This window comes from Trachemys scripta, chromosome 17 (assembly GCF_013100865.1).
Source record: "Trachemys scripta elegans isolate TJP31775 chromosome 17, CAS_Tse_1.0, whole genome shotgun sequence".
Lineage (NCBI taxonomy): Eukaryota > Metazoa > Chordata > Testudines > Emydidae > Trachemys > Trachemys scripta.
This window is the reverse complement of record NC_048314.1, coordinates 5,053,170-5,075,079: the sequence shown is the minus strand read 5'-3', so window position 1 is coordinate 5,075,079 and position 21,910 is coordinate 5,053,170. Positions and strand designations below refer to the sequence as shown.

The window sequence follows — 21,910 nt, the reverse complement described above, 5'->3', positions numbered from 1 at the left end:
CCCCCCCTCCCCCCCGAGGCACTCCCCCCCCGGTTGCAGCTCCCCCCCCGCCGGGGAGCCATGCGGCGGCTCCCCACCCCAGCTCACCTCTGCTCCGCCTCCTCCCCGAGCACGCTGTTGCTGCTCCACTTCTCCCACCTCCCAGACTTGCGGCGCCAATCAGCTGTTTGTCGTGGCAAGCCTTGGAGGGAGAGAAGGAGAGTGGGGCGGCATGCTCAGGGGAGGAGGTGGAGCAGAGGTGAGCTGGGGCAGGAAGTTCCCCTGCGTGCCGCCCCCCCCTTACTTGCTGGAGGCGGCCCTCCCCGCGCCCCCCTGCCCCAGCTCCCTCCGCCTAAATGCCGACAACAACCAGGGCGGCCGAAGATCCGGCCGCCATGGTCACCGCCGAAGAAAATGCCGCCCCCCAAATGCTGGCGCCCTAGGCGACCGCCTAGGTTGCCTAATAGGTTGCACCGGCCCTGATTCTAGTTCACCCATCTTATTATTTAGACTTCTAGCATTTGTGTACAGCCACTTAAAAAACTTGTCACTGTTTATTTCTCTGCCCTTTTCTTATTTCTTTTTTTATGTGAATGTTTCTTGTCTGATCTGGCCCCTACTTTATCCTCTTCCATTCTCTGCTCCTGACTATAACCTAGAGAATCTCTATCAATAGACTCTCCTCTAAGAGAAGTCTCTGTCCGATCCATGTACTCCTCTGCAGCAGTTGGCTTTCCCCCATCTCCTAGTTTAAAAACTGCTCTACAACCTTTTTAATGTTTAGTGCCAGCAGTCTGGTTCCACTTTGGTTTAGGTGGAGCCCATCTCTCCTGTATAGGCTCCCTCCATCCCAAAAGTTTCCCCAGTTCCTAATAAATCTAAACCCCTCCTCTCTACACCATCGTCTCATCCACGCATTGAGACTCTGAAGCTCTGCCGGCCTACCTGGCCTGCGCATGGAACTGGAAGCATTTCTGAGAATGCCACCATACATGTCCTGGATTTCAGTCTCTTCCCTAGCAGCCTAAATTTGGCCTCCAGGACCTCTCTCTTACCCTTCCCTACGTCATTGGTACCTTCATGTACCACGACCACCGGCTCCTCCCCAGCACTAAACATAAGTCTATCTACATGCCTCGAGAGATCCGCAACCTTCACACCAGGCAGGCAAGTCACCATACGGTTCTCCCCGTCATCACAAACCCAGCTATCTATGTTTCTAATGATCACTGATCTAATGATTCACTAAAGAAACAGGTTACAAAATGTAATTTGTCACCCTAAATGTTGACTTAGGCAGGATGCAGAGTTTCTGTAGCTTAGAGTTCCAGTTATTTCTCTTTACAGACTAGACTTCTCTGTCTCAGTCTGGACTCAGCCCTTGTCTTTCCTCAGCTTAGTTCTTTTGTCTCTTCAAGTACTTTTAGCAGTCTTTCTTCTTGGGTGGAAAGGCAGTGAAGGGAGAGTGCTGATGGCCTTGTCTCCCAGTCTTAAATAGAATTTACATAAGGCGAGAAGCCTTTGTTTCCAGTGGAAAAGTACCAGCAGTGTCCAAGCTGGTATTTTGCATCAGGTGATATATTGCAGTGTTGAAGCAACCATGAAACCAGGTTTATTGCAATGACCACAGGAAGGAACTCCAGAAAGATGGGAGATCCACATCTTCAAAGACTCATTGTCTTTTTCTAAAAACCCATTGTTTCCTGCACCCTGGCTATTTCACAGCTGTTGGGGAATTCCATGCAGCCACCCAGAGAGGTGCTTGTCTTCTGCATGGCTGGCCAGCTCCCAGAACCTGTGTGCCAAGGCATGGGCTCCTCCACCATGATCTCCTGGACAGGCAGCCTCTGTGGCAGGGCTCCTGGAGCCCAAACCTGCTCTGGATGGGTTGCTGCTTCCTACCTGGTCATTTCTTCCAGATCCATGATGCCCTTTGCAGCTGCGTACCCAGCTTGTGCCCAGAACACTGTGAATCCAGCTCTGTGCTCACATGGCTTGCCCTGTGCCCCCGCTGTTACAGCACCTGACTTTCCACATAGCCCAGAGCAATCGCGCATGGGATATGGGGCCTGGAACTCATGGAATGACCCCCCCACACACACACACGTGCACTCAGCCAGCCCCCCTTACCCTCCCACCTGCAGCTTTGTGGTCTGAGGGTGCACGTCTGTGAGAGAGACCACCTCCAAGCAACAATGTGAATGTAACAGGGCCCTGAGAAAGGGGGTCCATGCAGGGGGGTCACATTACAGTTCCGGCACACCTGTGGGTGAGTAGCGACAGCACTGAATACATCTCATGCTGGGAGTCTCATGGTGAGTGGGGGAACTACTCCACCCTGTCAGGAGACAGGAGGGGCTATAGCTCAGTGGCAAGAGATGGCAGGAGGTGCCAGTTCCACCTCTCACCCAGCCCTGAAGTTTGCAGAAGGGCCCCATGGCAGTAACTGGATCTTCGCTGCACCATGGTCATCCTCGCAGTCCCTAGACGTGCTGGGTACATGTAACAGAACTTCCCTGTGAATGCACCAGCGTGATCCATCGCTGGCAATGGGGCATGAAGGAGAATCCAGCAGTGGAGGGGTTAAATTGGCTGGTTTTTGGCAAGGTGTTGCTTGGCTATAGCGCACGCACGTGCGCACACACTCTCACACACACACACAGGATCTCAGAAGCATGTGCTGCTTGCATGAAGCTGCCTCCTCAATGGCTAGCAATCTTGGGGTTAGTGCCATGGTGGAGGGGAAATGACTCTGTAGGCTCGTGAGCATTCAGGGATTAGCAGTAATAGTGACAGTGGCACTGAGAGGCCCCAAGGAAGATGATGGCCCCTCTGCACAGACACAGACAGTCCCTGTCCCAAAGAACTTGGTGTCAATAGGCAGGAGGTGGGAGGGAAGACAGAGAAAACGTGGTGACAGCAGGTCCATACAGTGAAGCCAGGTCTCCTGACTTTCAGTCTCGTGCTTTGCCCACTGGGCTGCACTGCCTCAACCCTCTAGCAAAGCCCTGGTGGAGATCTGTGGGGGGTATGCCACAGAGCGTGACCCTGAATGCAGCATGAGGTGCAATCTCTGCCAGTCAAAACACTTAGCAGTGGAATAGCAGGGGCGGCTGGCAGGGCTGCCCAGAGGATTCTGGGGGCCTGGGGCAAAGCAATTTCGGGGGCCCCTTCCATAAAAAAAAGTTGCAATACTATAGAATACTATATTCCCGTGGGGACCTGGGGCAAATTGCCCCACTTGCCCCGCGCCCTCTGGGCGGCCCTGGGGGCTGCAGGCTGGGGTTGAAGGGCATTGGCAGAGCGTGGGGCGGGGGGAGGGAGAGTGTAGCAATGGTAGGAGGGCTGCAAGTCAGGACTGAGAGATATTGGCAGAGGTTGGGGGAGAGGGAGAAGACAGGACTTCAATAGCAGGTTGGGACTGAGGTCTCCCACTCTTTATCTCTCTATTTGCATTGTCCAGCAACAGCAGATCAGCTGGAGGGTGAAGCAGACCTGCCCCACAGATTGAGGGCCTGAGGCAGGAGGCCTCTTTTAAAGCACTGGGCCTGCAACTTAATTTGGACTGAAGACGCCTGGAGTCCTGAGCGAACATTGTTTCCACAGGGGCTCCCTGCCTGCCAGGCCCTGGGATTCTTCTAAGTGGCACAGGGTAACTTCCCGCTCTGGCTAGCACATTTACAATTGATTCAGTGAATAGCCATGTTAGCCCTTTCACTGCTGTCAGACAGTGCAGGGACACACGGAGCAGTTTCCACAAGAAGGTCCCCACCAGCTGCAGGTGAGACTTCGGATTGTATCAGGCATGGCAGCATCCAAAGGACAAAGCGAGATTCCCCAGCCTTGCTGCCTGGCCCCTCCTCCAGCAGTGAAGCAGTTAAAACCAAAGCCCTGTTTCTGTAGGTAAATAGTCCAGCCATCCCCTCACCTGCTGCGTCACCTTGGGCTGACAGGGAGAGGCTGCCAGGGCCCCTGGCCTGCTTCCAGGGGGCAGGTGATTGGTTGTGGGCCATAGGGAGGGGACTTTCCCTTGGGGTGTGCTGGGTGCTGGCAGCCTCTGTCCAGGCACACGGCACTGCACTGCCCCAGCAGCATGGACTAATGCAAGCACAGGAGAGAAGCACCACTGTGTGAGCCCAAAGGTCTCCTTGTTGGCAGCGCAGGTGAGGTGCGAGGGCTGCAGGGGGGTGTTTCCTCGCAGAGTTTGGCATTTTGGGAAGCTCCTGTAAAGTGCAGTTCTGGGCTGAACAGTGACTCTGTACAACCCTCCTCTTCTCAACCAGCCACCCTGCTTCCCGTGTGTATCGGAGTCTGAGCTTGGGGACTTTGCTCTCCAGTTAGCACCACAGCTCCAGCCCGGCTAAGGGAGAAGTGCGTGTTCTGTTGTGTATTGTCAGTGGGCTACCAATACTAGGTGCAGTCAGCCATCCCTGTGCAAACCAATGCAGCCCTAGCCCCTTCACTGGGTGTGGCTGAGGGCAGAGTGAAGAGCCTGAAGAGCCCTTAGGTATAGGCAGACTGTGAGAGATGGAAAGAGTCTAGAAAAGAGCTTGGCTTACAAGTCAGCTGGGTAAAAGACCCCTGCAGAAATCACAGAATCATAGACTCGTAGGACTGGAGGGGACCTCAAGATGTCATCTAGTCCCATCCCCTACACTCATGGCAGGACTAAGTACTATCTAGACCATTCCTGACAGGTGTTTGTCTAATCGGCTCTTAAAAATCTCCAGTGATGGAGATTCCACAACCCCTCTAGGCAATTTATTCCAGTGCTTAACCACCCTGACAGGAAGTTTTTCCTAATGTCCAACCTAAACCGCCCTCACTGCAGTTTAAGCCCATTGCTTCTTGTCCTATCCTCAGAGGTTAACGAGAACAATTTTTCTCCTTCCTCCTTGTAACAACCTTTTATGTACTTGAAAACTGTTGTCATGTCCCCGCTCAGCCTTTTCTTCTCCAGGCTAAACAAACCCAGTTCTTTCAATCTTCCTTCACAGGTCATGTTTTCTAGACTTTTAATCATTCTTGTTGCTCTTCTCTGGACTTTCTCCAATTTGTCAACATCCTTCCTGAAATGTGGCACCAGAACTGGACACAATACCCCAGCTGAGGCCATATCAGCGCGGAGTAGAGCGGAAGAATTACTTCTCGGTCTTGCCTACAACACTCCTGCTAATATTTCCCAGAATGATGTTTGGTTTTTTTGCAAAACTGTTACACTGTTGACTCATATTTAGCTTGTGGTCCACTATGACCCCCAGATCCCTTTCCTCAGTACTCCTTCCTAAGCAGTCATTTCCCATTTCGTATGTGTGCTACTGATTGTTCCTTCCTAAGTTGAGTACTTTGCATTTGTCCTTATTGAATTTCATCCTATTTACTTCAGACCATTTCCCCAGTTTGTCCAGATCATTTTGAATTTTAATCCTCTCCTCCAAGGCACTTGCAACCCCTCCCAGCTTGGTATCATCTTCAAACTTTCTGAATGTACTTTCTATGCCATTATCTAAATCATTGATGAAGATATTGAATAGAACTGGACCCAGAACTGATCCCTGTGGGACCCCACTTGTTATGCCCTTCCAACACATTCCAGTGTGAATGTGAACCACTGATAACTACTCTCTGGGAACAGTTTTCCAACCAGTTTTGCGCCCACCTTATAGGAGCTCCATCTAGGTTGTATTTCCGTAGTTTGTTTATGAGGTCATGCAAGACTATATCAAAAGCTTTACTAAAGTCAAGATACACCACATCTACCGCTTCCCCCCATCCACAAGGCTTGTTATCCTGTCAAATTGTTCTTGACAAATCCATGCTCACTGTTACTTATCACCTTATTATCTTCTAGATGTTTGCAAAATGATTGCTTGATTATTTGCTCCATGTGTGCCAGCTCACTCCCTATGCTATGCAGGAGAAGTTCAGGTGCTGAGCACAATTGTCCTTTCTGGCCTTAACATCTGAACTCTATAGCTCTATGTGATGGGAAAGGTTTGGCCAATGACATCCTCCCTTCCAAGAAGCACACAGTAAAACCTGACCACAGCATGCTTGTACTGACTGTATTTCACATATTCTAAGGCCATCTGCCCCCAACAAGACAATACAGCAAAATGCGCTGTGCTTTGCGCCCCATTGTGCAGTGAAATGCTGTGTATGTTCAGTAAACAGCAAGTGCAAAAACCACAAAACGGGGGAACAACTGTGAACTCCTACTAATGGAACCCATTTCCAATGGTTGCGTCTGGTGCTGGGCAGTATTAGATTTAAAAGGCCAACCTCCCATCACCATTGTATCCGAGCACCTCATCATCATCAATCGGGAGCACTAACCCCATTGTACAGATGGGGAAACAGAGGCACAGAATAGATTAAGCAGTTTGGCCAAGATTATGTAGGGAGTCAGTGGTTCAGCTGAGAACTGAACATAGGGGATCTGTAGCCTTAGGCAACATGCCTTAGGACCACCCATCCTGCTTGCTGGCTTTTCTGTTTCTGTTTATTCCGCCCAACTCCTGAACAAGCAGAACCTAAGCAGCGGGTTGTAGGGCAGAGAGGGAGGGGAGGAAGCACAACATAGTGTCTTTACTGAGCTGTTGCATGTATTAGGTGGGTAGGCCATTGCACAGATAAAACCAGACTCTGTCATTTTCTCACACTGGTTATACTGCTGTGATTTCTCACTGAATTTTAGGTCCTGATCCTTGTAGGAGCTGAGCACCTCTTGCAATCAGTGGGAGGTGCAGGTCTGTAAGATTTCCTGGGGGCTCTCAGCACTCTGCTGGATTGGGCCCTGAGGTTGTAGGAAAGGTGTCTCATCACTCAGGTTCTAGTGCACAGTTCATGGGTATACTAAGCCTGGTGACTTTCGGACTATCCTTTGGCGCTGGATGGCTCTTTGGGACAGGTGGCCAGGATGTGTTTCTGGGACTGGTTCATGTTCTTTTGCAATAACTATGTACAGAAACAAATGAGTTTGGTTACCTACTCTGAATTCATCACGGAACTGGACCACACACGAACAGAGTATGTGACAGATAATGGCTATGTAGCCTTAGCAGAGTCTAGTGATGCTTTTGGGGGTTCCCAGGGTCTGCTGTGCAGCACAACTCTGGCCTTGTTACAGCACTTATAGCTTGAGTGAATAATGAGATGCATCTGGGATGAGGTCTTGACAGCCTGCAATTGTCTGAGCCATGTAACCCTCAAGGAGGGAGGATGATTATCTTGGGAGGTGTAAGGGGGAATGGGCCTACTTTTCTTCCTCTTTGACCCTTTCTAGTTACAGCCATGATCCCCCTCTTGATTTCACTCTGTATGTACATGATGGTAACTCAGCGACACAGACAGGGCCACCTTCCCACTCTGGCTGGGGGACCAACCGTGGGTTAGCTCACATCCCTCCCCCACTCTGGCAAGGCAGGAGCCGGACCCTTCCCAGACCAGCCCTGCATTTGGAACATTTCAATCTAGAGAGAGCAAAGCATTTTAGGGAAGGTGCCACATGGGCCCCAAGTGGAAAGCCTGGCCATGATGGTCTAACGCGCCTCCTCCATTGCTCACTGTTCTGATTTATTGATTCTGCCAGGTGCATGAGGATGGGGAATCCCAAAGGGCTCAGAGAGTCACTCAGACCCAGTGCCCCAATGCTCTGGGGGTTCCTGTTTGATTTAGAGAGCAGAAGTGAGAGGCAATGTTCAGACTGTGGGGGGAGGGGAAGAGATGGAGCAGCGGGCGTGGGGGTGGAAAACACTGGCCTAGAAATGCCAGGCTGTGAAGCTCCTGTGACTTGCAGCCTGAGAAGTGGGAAGAAGGGGGTGTCTGCCAGCAGATTGTGAGCGAAGGGTCCCCTGGAGAATCCTAGAGAGAGCCAGTGCTTTGGAGAGCTGAGGGTAGCTCGTTCAAGCCCACCTGGAGCTGTTAGCCTCACAAGACCCATCATATGGATCTAGTCACTCTGCCCAGAAGGGCCTGAGACACTAAAAACAAAGCTATGAGCAGACGAATAGGAAGGCGATTGGGAAGTTCTCTGGCTTGTGGTACCTGCCAGGGCTGGTGCTGGGGTTAAAGATGTGACCGATCTCACCCGGGGTCCTTCATCTTGCAGGTCGCCATGGGAAGCAGTCCCAAGGCAGTTGCTGTTGGGTGTCTCCTGGCAGTCATTGTTGTTTCTGGCATCATTGCTCTCATCCTGGCAGTTGTGGGTGTGAAGGATGTTTATCTGCCTCCAGGCACCAAGGTAGGAGCTGTGGCTGTAGCTCAGGTATCCAGCCAATGCCCCATCAAGAGTTAAGCTCAGGCCTTTACAGGAGGTCTGAGCACGTTTGGGCACGTCAGTGAGGTGGGGGCAATGCCTGTACACAGCCCCATAGCCCAACGTGGCTAGTACTTTGGGCACTAGCGCCTGGTTTACAGGAGACAAAATCTTCCTATTGTTAAGCACTGACAGAGGCTTCCCTGCTAGCTCACGCACCAGGGGCTTGTGGTTTCAGAGCCAGCCAGACATATTGGTTTTTATCCTTGATGCTGCTCCTTGGGGTGTCTTTACACAGCTGCTACTGGCTAGTCTCTGCCCCTGGCCTCTGAACTTCCACTGCCTGCCAGTCCCCACCAGCTCCCTGTATTACCCTGCAAAGTGAAGCTGCGTCCCAGCTACCCCCTCCATGCTGCCTCCCTGGGACAGTCGGGAAATCCCCAAAGCCTGTCTGTAGCAGCAAGTGCTCTCTGACCCCATGTCCCTTTCCGGCTCCCCCTTCAGTATGGGATGGTGTTTGACGCCGGTTCCTCGCACACGGCTCTCTACATCTACCAATGGCCAGCGAATAAGGAGAATGGCACTGGCATCGTCAGCCAGGCTGAGGCCTGCACCGTGCCAGGTCAGTGTGGTCAGATGTTTCTCTGTTTCTCCTCCCTGAGCTCTCCCCTTAGGCTTTGTGCTGGGCGTACTGCAGAATGGGAGAGCTGGCTTGGAAGAAAAGCCTTGATTGGTTGCTGAGCTCTGTCTTTGACACTGGAGAAGCCATCTTTATTGGGGGTGCAACCCAGAGCAAAGGGAAGACTTTACCCACAGGTTATTTGCATACACACAGACCCAGCATTAAGCAGGGCAGCATGACAGTCGTTTAGCTGGATATCCTGGCTTTACATGGGGCTGGATTATCAGTGAAATGAGTTTGCTGGTTCTCAGTCCCAGCCCCCTCAATGTTTGTCCATATCCCAAAATCACTGTTCAACTTTGACACAATGGTCAGTCTGGGCATGAGAGGCCCAGGGCTGGGCTAGCAAGGGGGCTGCAGATCGGGGTTGAGGGGCATTTGCACAGCTGTGGGGGGGAGGGGACCCAGAAGTGGACCAGCAGGGCAGCTGAGGGTCAGAACTGAGGTGCACTAGCAGAGCTGAGTGAGGACCCAGAGGTTGCTGCTAGTCAGGGTTGAGATGTGTAAGTAGAGCTGGGTGAGGCAAGACTGGGTCAGAGAGGTGTATTGCAGCACAAGCCTGAGCCATAGGTGCTGACTCTGTGGGTGTTGCGGGGCTAGAGAACCCATCTGGAAAAATTGGTGGGTGTCCCCGCCCCAGCTCACCTCCGCTCCGCCTCCTCCCCTAAGTGCGCCGTGTCCCCACTTCTCCCCCTACCTCCCGGTGCTTGCCACCGCCAAACAACTGTTTCGCTACAGCAAGCGCTGGGAGGGAGGGGGGAGGAGGGGGAACATGGTGCGCTCCGGGAAGAGGCAGGGCTGGGGCGGGGATTTAGGGAAGGAGTCCAATAGGGGCAGGGAGGGGGCGGAGTTGGGGTGGGGACTTTGGGGAAGGGGTTGGAATGGGGGCAGGGCAGGAGGGGGTGGGGCAGGGGTAGGGTCAGGGCAGGGCCGGGGTCAAGCACCCACCGGCGCTGGGAAAAGGTGAGGTGGGGGCGATGCCTGTACACAGCCCCATAGCCCAACGTGGCTAGTACTTTGGGCACTAGCGCCTGGTTTACAGGAGACAAAATCTTCCTATTGTTAATCACTGACAGAGGCTTCCCTGCTAGCTCACGCACCAGGGGCTTGTGGTTTGGCGCCTATGGGCTGAGGGGTGGCAGCACAGGGACCAGTGGGAAGCTTAGCACTAAGCTTGTCTTTAACACTTTAACAGCATTAAAAGAGAACCCTTGGGGTGGGCCGAGCAGCACAGGGAGTGTTAGCCCAGCACTCCTGGGGTAACTGACTAGCTGAAATCAGTATGGACCATGCCCAGTGCATGTGGGAGCCTAGAATGAAGCACAGGCAAGCACTGCTGGTATCACATAGATTCCTCTGCTTTAGAGCTCTGGATAAAAGACAAGGCTCCGAGGCCACAGGGAGCCAAGTTATTGGTTAAGTGAGCTCAAACCAAAGGTCCTGTGGCTGTGAGTGAGCTTGAACTAGTGGAACTGTTGGTCCATTGGAATCTGGGGAAGATAAATATTGACATACCCATTCCAGCTCCAGTCTCGGCCAGTGGGAGGGGCTGAGCTAATCTCATCAAGATGAAATCCCAGAAATACAATCTCAAAACAGAATGAAGAACGAGGAGTCCTTGTGGCACTTTAGAGACTAACAAATTTATTAGAGCATAAGCTTTTGTGGGCTACAGCCCACTTCTTCAGATGCATGGAGTGGAAAATACAGTAGGAAGATGTATATATATATATATACATGTTTTCTGTATGTATATATATATCTGTATGTGTATATATGTATACTGTATTTTCCACTGCATGCATCTGATGAAGTGGGTTTTAGCCCACGAAAGCTTACGCTTATTGGTTAGTCTCTAAGGTGCCACCAGGACTCCTCGTTCTTTTTGCTGATACAGACTAACGCGGCTGCTACTCTGAAAACAGAATGAGATTTTAATTGAGGCAAACAAACAGCCACGCCACATCCATCATGAACACAACTATTCGTGCCCCTGTGTATATTTACTCTGTACATTCTTCCCTGCAAAGCTAACACCTGCCTTTCTCCTCCTTATATAAAAAGGAGACACCCCAACACAGGGCCGCCCAGAGGATTCAGGGGGCCTGTGGTCTTCGACAGTGGGGGGCCCCTACCGCCGAATTGCCGCCGAATTGCCGCCGAAGACCTGGAGCGGAAGAAGCTCCGGGGGCCCGGGCCCCACGAGAGTTTTCCGTGAAGGAATCCGCTCCAGGGCCCCTGAAAAATTCTCGTGGGGGCCCCTGTGGGGCCCAGGGACTGGGGCAAATTGCCCCACTTGCCCCCCCCCCCGGGCAGCCCTGCCCCAACAAGTGGTTTCATTTACCAGAGCCAGATGGCAATGCAGCCAATTGCACAGATCATGTGCAGGTTTAATGAGCGTGATAATCACTCCTAGCTTTATCCTCTCCTCCAAGGTGAGGAGCTCTGCTTTGTGCTCTTTTTGGCTACCTGACGTCTTCTCAGGTGCTGTGACCTGCAGCCTGATCAGCTCTGAAAACTGCCTCAGCAAGAACATTCCTGGGGAAGAGTGGTACCAGCCCAGAGCTTCACCAGCCAATGGGAGAGCTTGTTGGGCTCACTTTGGCTGCTGGAGAGAATGGGACACATTTAGTCCTGGTGTCACCATTAGATAATGCTTCTGCCTTGGGTACCTCAGAGCTGGATTCAGCTCCATAACTGGATGGGACAAGGCTGTTGCTTCCTGTTCAGCTCCATTCGGTAGCTCCATTGTGCTGAACAATCCAATATTTGCAGGGTCTGACCCTTGCTGTGAGCTCTCCAGCCCCAGGGTACCAGGCCAGTCAGTGCTAGATTAGCCATTGGGACAACAGGGCCCATGTCCAGGGACCCCGGCCAATTGGGGTCCCCCAGAAAAATGAGTGCCTCCATGCCCCAACCCACCCACCCAGTGCTCCTGCAGGGGAGTGGGGTCGGGGCACGGGGGCTTGCCCCACTCTGCCTGCCTCCCGGAACTCTTGCCTGGGAGTCGGGGAAGCCCCCGCACCCCGCCCCAGCTTCCCAGCAGGAGTGCCGAGGGAAGTGGGGGGTGTGTGGACTGCAGGCGGAAGGAGTGGGGAAGGGCCCCCGCTTGATCTGGCCCAGGGTCCCACACCCCTAATCCACCTCTGAGGCCAGGCCCTGGCAGCATTGCCAGTCCCTGTCTCAGGGGCCTGGCTGAGCTCAGGCTCTCACTGGGATGCTTTATTCCAGGACCTGGGATCTCCAGTTATGCTGAAAACCCTGCTAATGCTGGAGCCAGCCTGAGGGCCTGTCTGGACAAGGCCATGACGATCATCCCTGCAGAGCAACAGAGAGAAACGCCCACCTACCTTGGCGCTACTGCGGGCATGCGGCTGCTGAGGTACCTGGAGTGACTGTGAGGAGGGCAGCTCCGCACAGGGAAAAGCCGGTTCCCACCACACTCAGGCCTGTGTTCTAGAGACCATAATAAATACACGCAAATCAGGGCAATGGAGCTGGGAATGGAGGAGAGGCACTGGGAACTCCCACTGTCCATGCATGGTGGTTCTGGCAGAGGCCCCACCAATGGGGCAACCAGCAGCTGAAGGAGAGGAGAGTGGGGGATCAACAACTAGAAGGGGAGGGTACGGCAGTGGCTGTGAGGTAGGAGATGGCCATTATTGCTAGCTGATAGATTAACCATTCACCTCTTTATCCATGTACACACCAACACTGCTCAGTGGAGATGGTTAGGGCATCCCTGATCCCTCCATTCTCAGTGACACATGATTGATTGATTTTCCAGACCCTCCCCTTGTCCTCCTGAGAAGAGACATGTAACCAGATAGAGGAGGGTTCTCACCCTTCTCCTGAGCATCCCTGATGCTTTGCAATAGACATTAATGTCAGTATCCCTTGAAACCACAATGGAGTGCTGTATGCTAGGGGCAACTCTTCCTCCACTGCAGCCACCATGCATGCTGTGCTGTGTCTGTCAGGGGCCCAGTGGAATCTCTCTCCTCCCCATTCGCAGGGAGCAGAACAGCACAAAAGCCGACCTGGTCTTTGCAGAGGTCTCCAAGACCATCCGGCAGTACCCTGTAGATTTCCGTGGCGCTCGGATCCTCACTGGGAATGAGGAAGGATCCTTTGGCTGGATCACAATCAACTACCTGCTGGAGACGCTCATCAAGGTCAGTGCCTGGGCAGGGGGGAAGGAAAGGGAGTGACCTTGGCTGGCTGGGCTGCTCCTTTTCTGTGGACAACGGGTCGGACGAGGAGTCAACATGGCAGGTCGTCTCAGCCCAGCTCATTTCCCAGATGTGCTCCCTTCTCTGGCTTGTCCCATCTTGGCTCCAGCTGGGAATTCCCACACCACATGAGAATCCAGGGTTCTGGAAGCTGGCTTCCTGACATCCCTGGCATGGGAGCAAACCTCTCACAAAGGAAACTGGCATTTCATTTGGTAGGAGGGCTCTGGTGTCTTTCCACAACAGGGAAACCTTCAAATGGCTATAGCTGCAGTCAGTATTGCATCCATGGGGTGCTTGGACTCATGGAGGCCCTCTCCTGTGCCAAGCCATGGCATTTGCATGCAACAGAAGGCCTTATTCAGATAACTGGAGGAAGGTAATGCCTCCCCCTCGGCCCAATGCAGTAGTGAAGGTTTGCTCTTTACTTACATCTGTGTTGACGTTTGTAACAAACTCATGCAATTTGTTTTCCTTTTCAACTTAAAACCCAGAGGTGCTTTTCCTCTCAGTCAGTTTTGGAACCTTACAGATTTTGGAACATAATATTTCTACTCCTATAGGGTGCCTTTGCTGCTGCTATCACCTACAAAGAAACCACACAAAGAGGCCTATGAAGGTGCTTTCATATAGCCAGATTTTCAGCTGGCGTAAATCATTTTAGCTCTTTTGCAGTCAGTGGATCTAGGCTGATGTACAGCAAGAGGGGCTGGCCTGCAGCTGAGGATCTAGCCCTGTGTACTTTGGCTGGGCATTGAGATCAATGCCCTGCCACGGAAGGTGTGGCTAGATAGGGACATGGCAATCCAGGCGGCCATCGCAAAGTTTACTTTACATGCAAAATCTTTAGTAAGTGATTATAACTTGGATTTTCTTCAGCCTGAATTAATCCTTAGTGTTTGGTGGGCCAGTTCTCCTTTGCAGGGAAATGGATACGGCCTCAGGCAGCTGAGGTTCTGGGAGCTCTGGATCTTGGAGGAGCCTCAACCCAAATAACCTTCCAGCCCAGTGGTACCATTGAGGACAACAGCACTGAAGTCTTCTTCCGGCTGTATGGGACCAACTACTCCATTTATACCCACAGCTACCTCTGCTATGGGCGAGACCAGGCCTTGAAGATGCTGCTGGTAGCCCTAAGGAAGGTATAAATAATTATAGTACAAGGCACTTACATTTTCCCCTTCACTTTCTGTAGGTCACTATCTTATAGTCAAACCCGATAGACCTGCTCAACAATTTTCAGTCAAAAAGAAATTTGGATGAAAAATGTCTTTTTGATCAAATGGAACATAAGTGAAAAAAATAGTTTTTTGTCAGAAAATTGGAGGCTTTCCTTTAAAAAAACACGAAAACTGATTTCCCCCCTCAGTTTTTAGCTGCTACAAACTGAAAAAAAAACACATCAGTTTGGGGAATTTGGTTTTTTTTCATTCAAATCTGAAAAATATTCATTTTCACTGAAATTTTTCACAGGACAAAAATTGATCCCCAGTCTCTTCTCTACCCCAGAGGAGTCCTTCTCCAGTCAGGCCCATGTGACACCTTGCTTCCTGCTTCTTGGCAGTAAGTCAGCTGAACCATGATTGGTAGCAGAGAATAGCTGAAGTGCCAGAAGTCTCCAAGGGAGGTGCACACTTGACAACTGCCAAACCTCCAGGTGCCCCTGTGAAATGCCCCTACTCTGCTGCTCAACTGTCTGGATAGAGCAGAGTGACACACACATGCCATGTGGCTAACTACAGCAGCTGTGTCCCCGCAGCGCACACCTGCTGCACTGCTTCCAATGCAATGATAAATGCATGCCGGCCGCACAACAGGCGCAGGGCAGGGACAAGAGCAGAAGAGTGCAGAACCCTCCATTAAATGTTTAAAAAGTTGCAGGCTGGCATGTACTGAATCTGGATGAATCAGACAATGGGTGACTAACATGTAATGGCCTTGCCCTGCTGTTATTGTGGCTCACTTTATTCCTTGGCCCACCAGCTTATCCATGAAAATGTATTCATGAAAATGTCCAGCAGCTTCTCAAACTTTAGCCTCAACGATTATTTGCCTGGAATTTATGCCAGACACAGTGTTTGTGAGTCACATTTTCTTATTTACCTGTTTTCAAGTTTGTCATCCAGTCAGGGAGTTCCCTTCTCCCTCCACCACACCCCACTCACTGTTGTTGTCCTTGGTCAGTGAAGATCCAGAGTTCAGAGGTGCATCTGTGTGCATTCACCTCCCACGCTGGTAGGGAGGAGGGGGGAAGGCCCCTTGCTCTCTCCACTGTCCAGGCACTCAATTCTGGCATCAGCCACTCCACTTGCCACCCACCACCACCTGAATCTGCACCCTCTGGGATGTCTTAAAGGCCACTACAGGTTTTTAAAGTCAGGCTTGACAAAGCCCTGGCTGGGATGATTTAGTTGGGGATTGGTCCTGCTTTATGCAGGGGGTTGGACTAGATGACCTCCTGAAGTCCCTTCCAACCCTGATATTCTATGATTCTATGACCACTTAATACAGCTCTCAGTGTTTTCAGCTGTTAGTGGGGGGGCCTCATTGCTAGTGCAAACTGGGCAGTCACTTGCATCAGAGACATTGTCCCAAAGCAGGTATAATCCTTAGACCTGGTTATTAGTGACTTCAGCTCTGTTGGTCTGCAGCTAGGGCCAGCTTTAGGAAATGCGGGGCCCAATTCGAACATTTTCGGCGGGGCCCCGGCAGGGATGACTAAAAAAAAAAAAAACATGTAAAAAAAGCCTTTCATTACTTAGCAACCAGTTCCCTATAAAAAGTTCTGATTTAAGGGATGTGCCACAGTATGTATTTTTTTGTACCAATAGGGTTACCATACGTCCGTATTTCCTCCCGGATGGCAATTTAAGAATCAAAAAGTCTGACATGTCCGGGAAAATACGGATGTATGTTAACCCGACCTAAAGTTCTTTTTTAAAAAGATGGGCCTGAACTAGAAATGAGCTCCGTTTCACAATCCCTGGGGGTGTGCTAGGGTGACCAGATGTCCCGATTTTATAGGGACAGTCCCGATTTGGGGGTCTTTTTCTTATATAGGATCCTATTACCCCCACCCCCTGTCCCGATTTTTCACACTTGCTGTCTGGTCACCCTAGGTGTGCACATGTGTGGGTCCCAGCTGCTCCCTGCCCCCCTCATTGAAGTAGGTGTGCAGGGTTATGCCCTGGGAACTGCAGGGCACCACTGGACAAGGGGCTGGCTGGAGGCAGGGCAGGGCTGACTGGAGGTAGGGTCTGGCTGCAGGCAGGGCAAGGAGTGCGGGGCTGGCTGGAGACAGGGGTGTGTGGGGTGGGCTGGCTGGCTTCAGGCAGGGCCACAGGGGTTGGCAGAGCTGGAGACAGAGGAGTGCGGGACTGGCTGGCTTCAAGCAGGGGGGTGCGGCAGGGGTTGGCTGGAGACAGGGCAGGGGGTGCGGGGTTGGCTACAGGCAGGGCAGGGGGTGCAGAGCTGGTGCGGGAAGGGGTGTCTGTGGGGCTGGCTGGCTTTGGGCAGGGCCGCAGGGGGGTGCGGCAGGGGTTGGCTGGAGACAGGGCCGGGGGTGTGGCAGGGGCTGGCTGTGGGCAGGGGGTGAGGGGCTGGCTGCGGGCAGCAGCAGGGTAGGGGGTGAGGGGCTGCTGCAGGCAAGACGGGGGTGCAGGGCCGGGGGTGTGGCAGGAGCTGGCTGCAGGCAGGGGGTGCAGGGCTGGCTGGAGACAGGAGCTGGCTGCGGGCAGGGCAGGGGATGCGGGGCTGGTGCGGGCAGAGGGTGTGGGTACAGCCCATCCTGTATGGTAAGTGCCCCCCTCTCCTCCCTCCCCCACCGGGGTAGCAGCAGCCTGGGGTTCGGGGGCTATTTAAAGGGCCCAGGGATCCCCTGCTTCCACCGCCCCAGCCCTTTCAATAGCCGCAGGAGCCCTGGGGAAGCGGCGGGGCTCCAACGGCTATTTAAAGGGCCGGGGCGGTAGAAGCAACTGGAGCCCCGGACTTTTTAAATAGCCCCCAGAGGCCCGCAGCCCTACCCCAGGGCTCCAGCAGTGGGGCTCTGGTGGCAAATTAAAGGGCCTGGGGCTCCCTGGGGAAGCCGGGCCACCCGGGTACAGCACAATGGCTCTTGCCGGTACGCCGTACCGGGGCTTGGGCGCGGGGCCCGATTCAGGGGAATTGGTTGAATTGGCCTAAAGCCGGCCCTGTCTGCGGCAAGACTCTCAGTTGTATCTTAATAAGGTCTGTTATTACACCAGAGCGAGGAAAAACCAAATGGTGTCTGAGACTCTTAGACAGCACCTACACCAACAGACACTTGTCCTCACCCTCTTTCAACTCCCCTGGGTTTTGGCACCCTTGCCTAGCAAGTGCAATTTAGTTGAGGGCACACCCCTCAATTGGGGCATGCCAAGCACAGTTCTGCCCCCCCGTCTTGATTCATACAACAAGGATAACAACCCCATGGATGGTAGGTGAACCACGGGCTTGGGGAGGCTAGTCCCAGGCCGGCCTGCTCCTTCTGCCTGGGGCCCCATCCATCCCACCCCTTTTCCCCTGCTGGAGCCCTGGTGGGCGGGCAGGCAGACAGCTGATCGCAGTCCCCAGTGCAGCAGGTGGGCAGCGCCTGCCCTCCCCCCCCCGGAGTGCCGGGGGGGGGGCGGGCAGCATGGCCCCCATCCCTGGGTGGGCGGGTGGCACAAGCACCAGCTCCAGCCGCCCAGAGTCCCTGGCTGCAGACCAGCCCCCACTAGCCCCAGCCCGGGGCCAGGGCACCGGAGCCCTCCCAAAAGTGTCAGGCTAGAGCTCATGCAGACCCTGTGTACATTACCAAATGGGTATGGCTCTGACCTGCCAGAGAAGAGTGTGAAAATCCTTGAGAGCATCAGAAGATTGTCAAGTTGGGTGGACAGGGACTCTTTGCCAACTGCTTTTCTTTAGAGCATAGAGCAGGCAAAATAAAGACTTTATCTGAGAAACTGAGCAAGTACTAGAGAAAAGCCCCAGTGAGGCAGGGTTTCCCTGTCAAAGCGAGAGCTGGTTTCCCTTCTTTCTCCTAAGCCCTGGAAACTCCCAGAAATCACCGACGAGGGTGTGACTCATAGTTACGTGATTTATTACTCCAGCTTCCCCCCACCCCTCTTGCTGGCTAGTCCTTGGACTTGACACTGTGCTAACAATCTGCAGCAGCACTCAGGGAGATCAATAGGGGCGGCTCCTATAGCCCAGACAGCTACACAACAGTTCTCTCTCTGCCTTGGGATTTGTATTAACCCTTCACATGCCACAATAGCTGCACCATGCAACCAGCAATGGGGGAGCTGTATGGCTGCGGCAATGTGGTGGTGGATTTTCCACCTGTACTCTGGAGGATGGCAGCCCACCATGTGTCACCTTTCTACTCCTGAAGTCCTTCCCCTGACAGCCTGGCACCACCCATGTGTTTCAGGTGGAAGTAGCAAGAAGCCATGGATGTTACTGTACTTCTTCCCTTGAAACGCCCCAACCTGGGCAGTGCTGTGGTACCAGAGAGACTGTCCCGTGCTCCGCTAGGCTCTGACACCCAGGGCTGTGTCCTGCGCAGGGCACGTGAGAAGGGCTGTGCAGAGACATCCACACAGGAAGTGGCAAGCAGGGGAGCCCAGTCCTGGTGCTGGGCTGAGTGAGGCCTAAGGGGGAGGCCTGCCAGGCAGGGCCTCAGGATGAGGCTGGTGCTTCGGTTCACTCTTCTTACCTTGCATAAGGGAGCTGGTGTGCAAGGGGGTAACTCAGCACAGCTCAGTGCACAGGCGACAGCTAGAGGTAGCTGGCTTGAGTTCACTCATACCCCTGTTTGTACTGAAGTACAACAGCCCTGAGCCCTCCCTCTTGTGTTCCATGTGAAGCTGTGCAGGGTCAAGACGTCTCACAGACAGCTCTGAGGTTGGCTCCCAAAGAGGCATGACCTTGGATGTGCTGGGGATGGACGAACCAGGAGGAGGATTGGGGAGTGGAGATGAAGGCCAACCCTCAGTTTGGCCTGGGTGGGTTGGGGCTGCAGAACTCCGGGAGGAGCATGTGACAAAAGCAGAGTAGGATGAGGTGCCGAAGGGGCATTGACTTCCTTGCCATCATGTGTGTGTCATCTCTGAGGCTAGGCAGGGCCTGGCCTGACACTAGTGGGGGAGATGGTCAGATACCCAGAGTGGGGTTTGCATGGGCTTTGTGATCCACCCTATAGCATTCTATACCAGGATAGGGTTTGCAGTCTCAAATACAATGGGATGGATAAGAAAACCCATAGGACAGTTCTTGTTTTCTTCTAAATCCTATAGGACTTTCCTATAAGGGTTTAGCTGCCACTCTTTCAGAAGCGCCAAGCTGGATGGGATAGGGGAGAGGTGGGGAGGGGTTTGGCTGCTATCCCTAGCCTGAGCGCTGCTAATGGGTTCCCCTCTCTCTAGGAGAACCTCACCTCTCAGCAGATCTCCCACCCGTGCTACCCTAGGGGATATGAGGAGAACGTCACTGCTGCTGCCCTGTATGACAGTCCCTGCGTCCCGGCACCAGCTGCACACGACCCCAGCCAGATCCTCACGGTGCGGGGGACAGGAGCCCCAGCGGAGTGCAGGAATGCCGTCCAGAAACTCTTCAACTTCACAGCCTGTGGGGCCAACAGGACGTGCGGGTTCAACGGGGTCTACCAGCCACCGGAGCATGGGCAGTTCTTCGTAAGGGAGCCTTCCCTGCTCTTCTATCTGGCTACCAAACTGTAGGGAGTCACACTCTAATGCCTGGTCACAACTGGGGGGAGGGCTAGGTCAGTGGTTTGAGCATTGGCCTGCTAAACCCAGGGTTATGAGTTCAATCCTTGAGGGGGCCATTTAGGGATCTGGGGCAAAAATCTGTCTGGGATTGGTCCTGCTTTGAGCAGGGGGTTGGACTAGATGACTCCTGAGGTCCCTTCCAACCCTGATATTCTGTGATCCTATGAACAGGACTGTGAAGATAGATAAGGCAACAGCTAAACTGGAGGGAGGCTGTATCACTGTGTGCGCATAACCCCCAGCTAAACTTGACCTGGGATAAATGCCAAGATTCCCATTAGGAACCATGATGCTATGGAGGAGATGTTTGAAAATCTGCTGGGCCTATGTGCCAGGACTGTTCTTCCCCAGAGGGGAAGACGGGTCACGAGCAGAGTGAAACAAACTCGCCCCATCCCAGCTCTGTGTGCCATTCATGGCTATTAATGTAATAATGCTGCCTTCCAGCAGAATCCTCCCTGGGGTCACTTCTGTGATCTGTCTGCCCTGGGAAACACTCCTGCCACTGAAAGGCCCCAAGGGAGTTGTGCCATTAGCATGACTTACGGGGGCTATGCACTGCCAACCACCGCTGAGGAATGAGGGGCACTTTCAAAGCAGCCCTTAGTACAGGACACGTGCAGCTGCCCCCATTTTGTGCTAGAGCCAAGGCCAATCTGCACATGCATGCTTGAAGCTTACCATGTTGTATCATATCTCCATGTGTGATCATAAGGGCCTCCAGAGGCGCTCTGCGCATGGATTTGAATACACATTTAATTGTTATTGGGTTCGTTCTTGTCACTGCCTCTCCATAGTGCCCATCACACTCTGGAGTATGGTGTGGGAGCATTTTTCGTTTCCGTGTGTATTCAGTCACAATTCTCTTAGTTTTCTGTTTCCAAGTAAACAACAACAGAAGCAAAAACAAAGGAAATTCCATGCTAAGCAAAGAGAATTATTGCCACTTTGTGCTTAGACCTGGTCAGGGAATAGATATTAAAGTCTATTAACTTAATTGAAACAAAATCTTCCCTGAAATCCACACCTCAGCCCCTCTGTTTTTAGGCCAACTCTGGCTGTAAATCAAATTGTGAGAATTTAAATGTATTAAAAAAAAAAAGCCACTCAGGCAATTTGATGGTATAGTTTACTCTTGTTGACTGCTGACTGTTGACTATCATTGTCACCTAGGTCAAGTCACTTCACCTCACTGTACTTCAATTTCCTCATTTGTGAAATGGTGCTAATAATGCTGGCCTGCCTCAGACGGGGAGTGAGGAGAAATTAATTACTGCTATGAAGCACTTTGGGGTTCTCCTTGGATGAAGAGTTCTCCAGAAGGGAAAGCTAATTGTTGTTGTTATGCTCCTCTGCAGTGTCTTCTGAAAGGAGACAGGTTTAATCTCTCCTCTTCTTGCACAGGCCTTTTCTGGATTTTACTACACATTCTATTTTCTGAACCTGACTAACGGACAGCCCCTGAGTGCCGTCAATGCCACCATCTGGGGCTTCTGCACTAAAGGCTGGAAGGAGGTGAGATTCTTGTTGGTAGCAGCCGAGAGCTCAGCATGTGTTTGCCTATTATCCTGTGAAGCCCCAGAGTTGCATGAAGAGCCTCAAAACAGAGGAGCTCTGAAGGCCCATTAGCAGGTGTAGGGTTACCATATTTCAGCAAGCAAAAAAGAGGACGGGAGGAGCCCCACCCTAGCCCCGCCCCTGCCCCTCCCACTTCCCGCCCCCCCAGAACCTCCAACCCTCCCCCCGTTCCTTGTCCCCTGACTGCCCCCTCCTGGGACCCCTGCCCCTAACTGCCCCCAGGACTCCACTCCCTATCTAAGCCTCCCTGCCTCTTGTCCCCTGACTGCCCCAACCCTTATCCACACCCCCACCCCCAGACAGACCCCTGGGACTCCCACGCCCCATCCAACCACTCCCCACCCCCTGACAGCCCCCCCCAGAACTCCCAACCCATCTAAACCCCCTGCTC

General features: G+C 52.8%; 1 protein-coding gene across 1 annotated transcript in view; it reads left to right on the top strand.

Annotated features, from left to right (window-relative positions):
* The first annotated feature begins 4,019 nt into the window (after window positions 1–4,019).
* ENTPD8 (ectonucleoside triphosphate diphosphohydrolase 8) overlaps window positions 4,020–21,910 on the top strand; it is a 27,055-nt gene continuing 9,164 nt past the window's right edge. The window contains exons 1-8 of the mRNA XM_034752065.1: window positions 4,020–4,142; window positions 8,090–8,221; window positions 8,741–8,858; window positions 12,150–12,300; window positions 12,934–13,093; window positions 14,062–14,292; window positions 19,579–19,845; window positions 21,346–21,456. Of these exons, the coding sequence (XP_034607956.1) occupies window positions 8,096–8,221; window positions 8,741–8,858; window positions 12,150–12,300; window positions 12,934–13,093; window positions 14,062–14,292; window positions 19,579–19,845; window positions 21,346–21,456 (1,164 nt within the window). The 5' untranslated portion in view covers window positions 4,020–4,142; window positions 8,090–8,095. The remainder of the gene's footprint in view (window positions 4,143–8,089; window positions 8,222–8,740; window positions 8,859–12,149; window positions 12,301–12,933; window positions 13,094–14,061; window positions 14,293–19,578; window positions 19,846–21,345; window positions 21,457–21,910) is intronic.